We start from the raw sequence: 11,310 nt of genomic DNA on the forward strand, positions 1-11,310 counted from the left end.
AAACCTGAATAGAAATGCTGTGAATTGTTACCATTCCTAGTCTATAGAGCAAATATAAAGCATCAGAGAATTAGTGGGTGACATTCTGCTTAACTGCTCCTCACCTGTGATCCACACTATATTTTCATGTTCTTTTTATCATAAAGAATGCTATCTACGATCAATGTGTTTTAAATTTCACATTTATTTATTTGGGAGGGGATACCCATACCACAGTGCATGTGTGGACGTCTGGATGACAGAGTTGTCAGTTCTGAGTTCCTCAGCTTTGACTACAAGGGCCTTTCCCCACTGAGCCACCTTGTTGGCCTTTTGCTTTTTGAGAGTGTCTCTCAGGAAGCTACAGATTAGATACCACAATCTAATGATAGGATCGGTGTGACTTGGTCATTAATGTAAAAGGTTAGCTTTTGTGTGAACATTTGCTATTGTTTTAAGCAGCAGTGTAGTTTTTCAAGACAGTATAACGTGGGCACTAGGAGAGGCTCTTCTGATCATCTCTGGCAAGTCATACAACCTGTTTGTGACTCAGTCTCTCCATCTGAAGAAAACCTGTCTCACAGGTATGAGGGTTAGATGAGTCAATACATGTAAAGCTTTGGCTAATATTCGGAATAGATGGTAATTTTTGACTATTTATCATGGTTAGGCTAATTTAAAATTAGCATAAAATATATTAAGCTTTATTATAACACTTTCAAATATAATTTTTCCCCTGGGGGCTAGGAAGATGGCTCAGTGCTCAAGAGTACTGTTGTTCTTGTAGAGTACCTGAGTTCAAATCCCAGCACCCAAATCATGTGGCTCAGAACTGCCTATAACTCCAGTTCCAAAGGAGCCATTGTCACTTCCGGTCTCTCAGGGCACCTGCACACATGTGGCATTCACACATAAAGTTAATATAAATTTTCTTGACTCCTCCTTTTGGCTTCTCCCCAATACCTCCTTCCTCCTGTACCCTTCCTTGCCCAGTAACCCTTTTCCTTAACAACTCTTCTCCCTCACCCATGGTCCTTTCAGTTTTATCACCTATATTCACATTCTTTGTTTTTTTTTTTTTTTCAAGAAAGGGTTTCTCTGTGTGAACAGTCCTAGCTATCCTGGAACTATCTTTGTAGGCCAGGCTGGCCTCAAACCCATAGAAATCCACCTGCTCTTTGACCCCCCGAGTTCTTGGATTAAAGGCATGTGCTACCACTGCTTCTGTTTTTAATGAAACTTAACTGCACATGTGTCAAGGTATTTCAGGTGCAGAGGTCATATCAATAACAACCACCTCTTACACTTACTCTGTAATATTCAGTTTTTAGGGTTTAGCGAGATGGCTGAGCTTTTAAGAGTGGGTTTGCTGATTTTATTTACCAAATTAAACTCATGCCAGGCAGCCTATAATTCCCTGGACTCCAGCTCTAGGGAAATTAATGCCCTCTTCTGGTCTCTACAGGCACTCATACACAAACACACACTTCCTTTCCATTTCTTTCTTCCTTCATTAACTCATTCATTTATTGGCTTTTGAGGCAGAATTTCTGTGCAGCCTTGGCTACCCTAAAAGTCACTTTTTAAACCTAACTGCCTCTGCATCCCTAGTAATGGGATTAAAGGCATGCCCCCCCCCCCGTCTTTTTTTTTTGAGACAGGGTCTATTATGTAGCTCTTGCTATACTGGAATGCATTGTATGGACCAGGCTGGCCTCCACAGAGATCAGAGATCCCCTGCCTCCTGAGCGTTGGTACTAAATGTGTGAGCCACCACATCTTTTTAATATTTATTATGTACACAATATTCTGAGTGTATGCCTGCAGGCCAGAAGAGGGCACCAGACCTCATTACAGATGGTTGTGAGCCACCATGTAGTTGCTGGGAATTGAACTCAGGACCTTTGGAAGAGCAGACAAAACTCTTAACCTCTGAGCCGTCTCTCCAGCCCAAGCCACCACATCTTATATAAAAACAATTATGTACAATGTTCTACTGGCATGTATCCCTGCTATACCAGAAGTGGGCACGAGTTATTACAGATGGTTGTGAGCCACTAAGTGGTCACTGGGATTTGAACTCTGGACCTCAGGAACAGCAGGCAGTGCTTTTAACCAGAGCTCTCTCCAATTTTTAAATCATTTACTTGCTGTCATGATACTATATAATAGTTTAACAAACTGATGAGGGGCAGTTAGTTGGTACTTAAGAGGCAGATTTAATTCCCTTAATGGCCAGTGAGAATTTGAGGGAGAGTCTCAATTTTGCATGTATAAAGTCAGGAGAAGCAGCTCCTGGGGGTCATGAGTGAGACTTAAAAGAGCTCAAATCGACTGGGACTTTCAAGCCCTACTGACCTTTTTTAAAAAATATTATGTATACAATATTCTGTGTGTATGCCTGAAGGCCAGAAGGGGGCAGCAGACCTCATTAAAGATGGTTGTGAGCCACCATGTGGTTGCTGGGAATTGAACTCAGGACCTTTGGAAGAACAGGCAATGCTCTTAACCTCTGAGCCGTCTCTCCAGCCCTTAAATTTTATTTTTCGCCCTTTTCCAAATCCAGTTTGCACGTTACTCATATATTTTAGGGCTGACAACACAACCCCTGTACTTTAGGATCAGATTTTTTGAGACAGGTACTCTCATCGAATTCATGGGCTTAATTTAGCAAGAAAGCAGGATTGTTTCTACCTCCCCAGTGTTAGGATTAGGTGTGTGCCCAGCTATGCCTTGTTTATGTCACCCAAACTCAGTTATTATACAGTGAACCTTTCCAGATGGAAGCGTTTTCCCATCCCCTTGAGAGCTTTAGGGGACACATGTGAAAATGGGAGAAATACGAGTTATCCATCATATTCCACTGTGGTAGATAAATGCTATTCCTTAATACTTTTCATTAGCTTATTTTAAACCTAGGGATTTTACTGCTTCAGCCCCCAAAGTCCTGGGGGTACTTTATGGAAATTTTTAAGCTTACATATACCACTTGACTAGGATGAGTAAAATCCTGTTTCCTAACCCCACCATAGCAACCACTACAAGGGAAATTTGTAAAGTTTTGAGATTTAAAAGGCCTGTGAGCTCCCTGGGTAAAAGGATTTCCTAGGACCTGTGTTTGAGTCTAGAAAGCCACGTGGTACAAGTTAAACTGATTAAATTACTCTTGCCCTCCATGTGTATGTTGGCATGGGTGTCCCATTCCCATACAGACAAGTAAGTTACAGACCAGTGAGATGGCCTAGCAGGCAAAAGAACTACCCACTTCATGTTTTCCAACTTTCATATACATGTCACAGGACACATACACAAGATAATCAATAAAGGTTCATGTGAACAAATCTGAACCACATAAAGAACTCACAGGGGAGCCAGGCAGTGGTGGCACATGCCTTTAATCCCAGCACTCTGGAGGCAGGCGGATCTCTGAGTTCGAGGCCAGCCTGGCATACAAGAGCAAGTTCCAGGACAGGATCCAAAACTAAGGAGAAACCCTGTCTCGAAAAATCAAAAACAAAAAAACTAACTCATACGGATGTACACAGAACCTGCCCCAACAATGCATGTCTTTGCCATTGTTCTTGGTAAGACCTTTTTGCTGAAGATACCAGGACAAGGAGGAATCTAGTTGGTACTGATCAGAAGGTTCCTCCCTGCTGGTTAGTACTAGAAAGTTTTACACAGGCAGTGGTGGCACAGGCCTTTTATTCCAGGACTTGGGAGGCAGAGACCAGCCTCTACAGAGTTCCAAGACAGGAACCAAACAAAGCTACAGAGAAACGCTGTCTCAAGAAAAAAAAAAAAAAAAAACAACTCAGGCTGGAGAGATGGCTCAGTGGTTAAGAGCATTGCCTGCTCTTCCAAAGGTCCTGAGTTCAATTCCCAGCAACCACATGGTAGCTCACAACCATCTGTAATGAGGCCTGGTGCCCTCTTCTGGCCTGCAGAAAGAATATTGCATACATAATAAGCAAAAAAAAAACTATGATCATAGCCTGAAAACACATTAAAAAACTCTTAAATTATTCATATATCAATTAGTGCAGCCCTCATTACCATTTTTTTCATGGGCAGCAAATGCTGCTTAACACAAAAACTAGTCAAAGTACAGAGAATAAATTTCTTTATAGTCTAGGGGGAAAAAAATCCTCCTCCAAAGTAAAGGCATAAAGATTTTTAAGAGCCAAGTCTATAGGACTGAACTTTGTAGTCTAGACAGAATAGAACCACTACACTAATCAATTTATAGTAGCTCTGTTATCTGCATTCAGTTAAATTGGTCAATTCCAGCACGGTGAAGGGCTCAAGAGCTCCAATCCTTAGCTGAAGAGTGTAGCTCCTGGTCTAGAAAGCAGAGGCAGACCCATCTCTAAATTCAACAGAGCTCCAGAATAGGTAAGACAGTGCTAACAGAGAAACCCTATCCCAAACACCAGAAACATTTCAGCCAGGTGGCGGTGGCACATGCGTTTAATTCCAGCACTCGGGAGGCAGGGGCAGGCAAATCTGAGTTCGAGGTCAGCCTGGTCTACAGAGCTACTTCCAGGACAGGCTCCAAAGCTACAGAGAAACCCTGTCTCAAAATACAAAAACAAAAAAACATTGTAATATCTTGCATGAAAAACTCTCAAGTATTTTCTTGACATGGTAAATTGTCTTGATGTGGAAGTCCCAGGGCACTCTGGGAAGTAACACTCTTAGGCTGGTGTTCCTGAATACTATAATAAAGCAGGCTGAACAGCTATAAAGAGCAATTAATTTAGTAAGGACTTACTCTTCTATTGTTAATAGTTCTTAACTATCTATGCACCTGTCAAATTGTGTTTATGTAGATGAGGCTGGCCTTAATCTCAGAGCAGTGCTGGGATTAAAATGTTCACCACCACACCCAGCTCGAAGTGCTTTTCTAAATCCCCCCCGCTTTTTTTTTTGGGTTTTTCGAGACAGGGTTTTTTTTTTTTTTTTTGTTTTTCGAGACAGGGTTTCTCTGTGGTTTTGGAGCCTGTCCTGGAACTAGCTCTGTAGACCAGGCTGGTCTTGAACTCACAGAGATCCGCCTGCCTCTGCCTCCCGAGTGCTGGGATTAAAGGCGTGCGCCACCACCGCCAGCCTTAAATCCCATTTCCTAAAGTGTCCTCTTCTCCTTTCCCAGTGTGTTCAAACATAACTTCTTTTTGGTAATTCCCAAAGGGGACTAAACCAAAGTAAATATAGCCCACAAGTTTTAGATTTCAATGTACATTAATGTTGTATTCTTCCTTTACCAAATGGTTTCTCAAGGACATGCTAATTTACTGTTAAATAACAAATTCGTGGGTTGGAGAGATGGCTCAGAGGTGTTAAGTTCAATTTAAGTACCCAACATGGTGGCTCAAAACCATTCATAATGAGATTTGGAGCCCTCTTCTGTCCTGCAGGCATACATGCAGGCAGTACACTGTATACATAGTAAATAAAAACCACAGAAACCCAATTCCTGATGATTTTCCACTCATACAGTACAAGATTAGTAAAATGTCAGGGTTCACACATACCAAGGCCTTGCCTTGAATTCAACCTCGAGCAAAACCGTCCCCCAAATGAAAAACACCAGCATATTAAGAAAGCTTTATTTGGGATTTCACTATATAGGATCTAGGGCAGTTCCTCAAAAACCATCATTAAGAGCCTTACTGTAATCATGCTAAGTGGGTAATGGTTACAAACACCCTTGTCCGGTCTTACCTCCTGAAGTATATTTTAGATCTTTGTGAACCATGAATTGAAAATAAGTGATAGCCTTCGCTGAAGAAGGGGAGAGGCTTGCAGCTGAGAAGGGCCTAGGAGGCTTCATTTTGATAAACAGGCAAAAATCAGGGTATCAGTTAATTGTCACCAAATGTTTTCACATGCCCTAAGTAATCACCGAACTTACTTTCATCCAATGCCTTAGGAAAAATAGAATACATTCTACATCCCCTCAATGTAAAATGTGGGCAAGGGGCATGTCCATTTTAGACACTTTTCCATTTAAACCCACCTACTGATGTAAGCAGTTTCCATTTTAAATGCTGAAAACTGAGAAGCAGGGCCTAGAAATACTATTTTTGGAAGCTGGAAGGATATAGCTCAGTTCATAGAACGCAGCTATCTTAGTGTGCAGCAAGCCATAGGCTCAGTCCCCAGAATGGTATATTACATTCCTATAATTCCAGCACCAAGGTGCTTTGACTATGGCATTTGCTACTTTGACTCTAGGTCCAAGCCCTTACACAGGGGAGATTTGAGTTTTGAACCTCAAATCTGAGTTTTGCCAAACTCTGTTCTGCAGTGGGCCTTCCGGGCCCTTTGTCTCACATCAATTAGCACTGAGACATAGACTTTACACAGCTAAATTATTATAATACAGTTCACTATCTGGAAAGTGGAGCAACTGTTATAGAATCAGAGGATTATTTTATTTATGGCCTTTGTTGATCATATATGGACACCTTCCCACAGAAAAATCACTCAGCTGAAGTCATTTCATGGCTGATTATTTAATACTACCCCAGATGACACTGAGTGCCTTTCCTTCCCATCCCCCCACCTTCAAGGCAGTTCCCACCACCTTTCTTCCCCAAAGGCCCAGCATAGAGTGCTTCCTCGGACCAAGTACCCACCTGGTGGGGTTAGCCACAATGCCCCATAATCTGGGCCTGGCTCAGTGGGTGAGGCAGAATTCTGGGAAGTTCCTGAGTCTTCATCCACCTGCCAAAGCAAATTCATGACCATTTGTGTGGGGGAAAGAAGCATCTTTGAGGCCTGTCCTGTTAGTTGAGCGAAACCCAAGGCGATGCCTCCAGGCCAAGGATGAAGCAATGTTTAGAATAACGTTCTGGAGTCTGCAACCTGGTGCTATGTGGCTCGGTATTAGCCAGGTGAAACCATGGATAAAACAGATTTTCCCATCCTAACTTTGAGTAGAGGACTAACACTCATGGGATCCAAAAGAACCTTCACTAAAGATTAGAGGCAGAACTATGTGGCTAACGTTAGACACCCCCTCCAAAAAAATTATAAAGAGCCACAAATGGCTTGTCATTCAAGACAACCTCTGTGACTGTATTCAGTGGCCTTATATACTTAAGTCATTTGAGTTTCCTCCCCAGATGTGGAACACTCTATGCTATGGAAAACAGGAGTCAAATGACTCACCAAGAGCAGGGAGTAAAGTAGTAGAGCCCACACGTCAACTCAGGACTCTGAATCCACCCTGAACTTCCTTTAATCCGTTTTCTAACCAGGTTTCCCTTACGCCTGACATAAAGTTGTTCGGTATACCTCTATCCCTACACCCCCCATCATATAAGGAACATGCACTATTTCACGTATCCCACATGAGATAATCGTGCTATGCTCTCAGGACAATTCTGCAAGTAGGATACACCTTGTGCTAGGAAAGTAACCTTAAGGAAACAACAGTTGTGAAAGGACTACTTCAGAAAACCCAGTTCTAGTCATAAGAGAACTGACTTATCTGTATCCATCTCACCAAACACCCAGAATCTAAACTTTACTTTCCTGCCTGAACCACTACATTTCCAAGCTTCTATCCACCTGCCTTGCTTCTAGTTCTAAAATATAAACTGTGTTGAATAAGGAAAAACCATTATCAGTATTGATTTGTGTTCAGGTTTCATGTTTTAATTAGCTCCATAAAGGACATCCTAAACACATCAAACACAACAGAATATCTTTTCTTCCAGTATTAAAAAAGTGACATTCACAAACATTTTAAAGAAGCTCTTCTATAACCAGGACAGTGACCTTGAATAAAAAAACATCTCTAGGTAGTCATGATCTTGATTCAGATTGCTCATAGGTACATTCAGAAATCACTTTCTGGCCATAATAAACATTGTGTACAACTATTTTAAAAATGTCCCTAAATACATATTAATTTTCAAAACATTAGCTTGACTACCTTTCTGGTCAGAAATAAACAACTACCTTTCTGGCCAGAAATAAACAACTTTTTTGGGCATAAAGGAAAAATATTGGTACCATAACCAATGTCTTAAAATTTGTCTTTAAAAGGAAAAATATGTTTAAACACATGGAGCTTTCTAAGAGGTCTTTATCAAACTACGTTGGGAGCTTAATTCAAAAATAGAACTTGATGTACTAAAACAGATGTTTCAGCGCAGCTCCAAAAATCTTTATAAATACAGCAATTTGGAAGGACGATCCTGGATCAGAAGTGTTATTCCTTGTGTATCTGAGAATAGTAAGAAGGGGTAGAATTTTGATGTCAGGAAGAAACAGGTTGATAACATGCTCATCTCCCAGAGTTGCTAAAGATGCTGCACACCACCTCTTTGTTTCTACCATGCCCCACAGAGCAGATTACTTTAAGGACACCCCCAGCCCCCACCCCACAACTAGCTCTGGCATGCACCAAACAGCAAGAGCAGTAAAATGGTGTCAATAGACAGGTTAAGATACCAAGGTAAAGGGTAGTGTGGCCAGAAGAAAAACAAAAGGGTCAGGACAGGAGGGTTTGATGAACAGTTTGACTCAGTACCAATATTTAGGTCTCACCTACATTATGTGTGCATGCCCCATCTCAGTTGTCATAATTGTCTCTGTAATTTCCTCCTGAATAGCGCTCATAACCACCCTGGCTTCTGGGAAAAAGCGGGATTGATTTACAAGAATGTATTCTACATGGCAGAAAGTAACATTAAAAACTATACATGTCCATTTCATAATAGAAACTTTTAATAGAAGCTTTTTGCAGTGATGGAAAATAAAACTAGGCCCTGGAACAAGCAGGGTGATTATCTTTGTTACATCCAAGGAACACAACAATACTGTTAAAAAGGTATGAGCAGAACACATGAAATATATGAGCACTAGTGAAAAGTACCATTTTCAGCATAAGCTGGGTATGAATATTAGGCTACGGAATTATTAAGAATTCCAGTACCAGCAGTATCCCAGTCTCTCAGTACCCACCTGCCACTGTAGTCTCTAGACCGGCCATAGCCGTACCCATATCCTCCAGGTCTACTGTCGTATCTTCCACTTCCATAGCCCTGGTCTCCACCACCTACACGCAGATTTAGGAGTAGTTGTTCAGATACAGGCTAACAAATAGCTTTCTACCTCATCTCATAATCAAGTCACCACAGCACTTACCTCTAGAGTAGCTGCGACCGCGCCCATGGGCCCCAAAGGCACCCCCTCTGGTTCCCCGGGCAGACTTGCCTGCATGGTCCACACGGATCTGGCGACCATCCAGAGACTAGGTGTGGGAAGGAGACAGACACAAGGAGGGCCTGTCAGTCAGTCAGAGTAGAGACAAATAAGAATGGGCACAGGCAGGTGGACAAGAGTCCAGAATTTCCTGCTGGGCACCAAATTCTGGGTGCCACGTTCCAAACAAGCTCCTCTGACCAGAGTAGCTTCACCAGGAGCTACAGAATCCCACAAACGACCTGAATCCACCGTGCTCCCCTGCTACTACTTACATCTTGACTGAATCAGGCTGAGTTCTCCTCCCCACTCCTCTAAGCTGCCCGACTATTAGGGCTAGACACCTCTCTTGGTTTGAGGCTTCAGAGTCCATCCCAGAAGACTCACGAGGTCCTCTCCGGGCCAGGCCCACAGGTCTGCAGACTCTACTACCTAAGCCCAGGGCAGGTCAACCATCCACAGGTGGCTTCTCGGCCTCATGCAGGACCAGTCGTCGCCTCCCAGGCAGCCCGGCTCTGTGTGCCGCTGCCCTCCACCCCCTAGAACAGAAGGCATGTCATGCTCCTGTGAGTGGACACTGCGGGGCTTCGTGGCCACGCTGCCCCTGGCAGACAGAGGGAAAACAGAAAGAACGAAGAAAGTGGCAGACAGGGAGAAAGGCTTCTCTGCAGGCAGGAGGCCTCACCTCTCCATTCATGGCTCTCATGGCGTCTGAGGCATGTTCCGGGTTGGTGAAGGTGATGAAGCCAAAACCCCGGGATCTTTGAGTCTCCCGGTCCTTGACAACAACCACTGGGAGAAGGGACAGAAATGTAAATGTTAACGCCTAACACTAAGTGTCAAGCAAGACGGCCAAATCCTGTATCCCATTAGATTTTTTCTCAGCCTAACTTTTCCTTAGAAACATGGGAAGTTAAGGTTATAATTATAATCCCCAGACTATACTAGCTCTTATCCGGCAACCCTCAACCCGTGACCACGGCTCACCCTCAGAGATAGGCCCAAAGCTGCTGAAGTGGTCTTCGAGTGCCTGCTCATCGGTGTTGAAGTTGAGCCCTCCCACGAAGAGTTTCCCCTCTTCAGAAGACATGGCAGAATGTAAATCCTATAGGGCGAGCATGTGGAATATTGGGGAAATAGTGAAATGTCAAACGCCGGAAAACTGAGAGTTACAGCGAACACAGAAAGCGGGTTAAGAGCAATAAATCAAATGGAAAGAGTCGGGGAACAGAAAAGGCGGGAACTATTACGCAGAACGAACCCGTCCGCCATTTGACGACCGCTACGGCGCATGCCCACATCCCATGCCACCACACCCGTCATTTTGTACGGTCGTGCAGGCCTACAACAGCATTGCATTTCCTCTTTCCCCGCAGAACAAGATGGCGGCGGTCACGTGGGAAACGCCAGCGGGCAGATTGTCGGCATAGACTGTCGCGTGGTCACTGCCGCCACCAACCCAGCCTCCCATTTGGAGGCAGCACGCTAGTCTCCCAATTGGGAGTTTGGTTTTTTTTTTCCTCCCTTGAGCCTGGGACTCGCCCTTCTTGGAGAAGCTCAAGCCTACTCGTCAGCCTCTAATCTTCCTACTCTAGCCTCCCGCCCCTGCCGACTAGGAAATTGAGGCCAGGGACGACCACTATGCGCGAGACTAACGGTGCTTACCTGGAAAATTAAAAGCGAAAAGGCCGGAGACACAGCAGGCTCTGAGGAACCGGGAGAACAGAGAGGCAGTCGCGCGGGAAGACGCCTGATAAAGCGTGCGTAGCCGGCTCGTCACGGAACGTGCCCCAGCGCGCCCCGGCGTGAGTGCTCATTGGTTAAGGCCAGCGGGGGATTGGGTAAAGGGAGAGGAAGGCGGGGGAAGCAATTCGCCTTGGCGCTTCCGGGAATCGGGAAGAACTTTCTGACATGCGCAGTGCATCCTAAAGTAAGCGCCTCCGTACTAGCTTAGACTTGCCCCCGCCACCCTCCCCCCCACACCCTCTCCCCGTTTCCTTCTACAAACGATTTGATCCATATAGCCTTTTCCTTCCCGACGTCATGTTTCTCCTTTGATAGGAAGTCTTAGTTGACAGTAAATCAGTGCCAATGAACAGCAATCAATCTTTT

At 44.0% G+C, this 11,310-nt stretch overlaps 1 protein-coding gene across 7 annotated transcripts; it reads right to left on the bottom strand.

Annotated features, from left to right (window-relative positions):
- Positions 1–5,386: 5,386 nt before the first annotated feature.
- On the bottom strand, positions 5,387–10,959 carry Rbm3 (RNA binding motif protein 3). 7 transcript variants are annotated; one of them, XM_026782319.1, is made up of 7 exons: positions 10,864–10,959; positions 10,186–10,303; positions 9,884–9,990; positions 9,142–9,247; positions 8,959–9,052; positions 6,621–6,708; positions 5,387–5,806 (listed from the first exon to the last, which is right to left on the bottom strand). In XM_026782319.1, the coding sequence occupies exons 2-6, from the start codon at positions 10,286–10,288 to the stop codon at positions 6,630–6,632; spliced, it is 489 nt and encodes a 162-aa protein (XP_026638120.1). In that variant the 5' UTR covers positions 10,289–10,303; positions 10,864–10,959; the 3' UTR covers positions 5,387–5,806; positions 6,621–6,629. The 7 variants fall into 7 exon arrangements, with proteins under 7 accessions (XP_026638120.1, XP_026638118.1, XP_026638121.1 ...); XM_026782320.1 differs by lacking the exon at positions 5,387–5,806 and adding an exon at positions 8,542–8,627 and having other exon boundaries at positions 6,643–6,708; positions 10,864–10,957; XM_005352818.3 differs by lacking the exons at positions 5,387–5,806; positions 6,621–6,708 and adding exons at positions 7,629–8,218; positions 8,546–8,624 and having other exon boundaries at positions 10,864–10,957.
- Positions 10,960–11,310: the final 351 nt, after the last annotated feature.

Source organism: Microtus ochrogaster, chromosome 10, assembly GCF_000317375.1.
Source record: "Microtus ochrogaster isolate Prairie Vole_2 chromosome 10, MicOch1.0, whole genome shotgun sequence".
Lineage (NCBI taxonomy): Eukaryota > Metazoa > Chordata > Mammalia > Rodentia > Cricetidae > Microtus > Microtus ochrogaster.

What these genes read in the sequence shown, in the direction of transcription:
- Rbm3 (XM_026782319.1), bottom strand. Translation starts at nt 10,288, where the DNA reads ATGTCTTCTGAAGAGGGGAAACTCTTCGTGGGAGGGCTCAACTTCAAC. An exon ending in CTTTGGGCCTATCTCTGAGG is followed by an intron (nt 9,991 to 10,185) that starts GTGAGCCGTGGT and finishes CCCTTCTCCCAG; the next exon opens with TGGTTGTTGTCAAGGACCGG. An exon ending in TCTAGAGACTACAGTGGCAG is followed by an intron (nt 6,709 to 8,958) that starts GTGGGTACTGAG and finishes TTGCTTTGGCAG; the next exon opens with GTGGATGAAGACTCAGGAAC.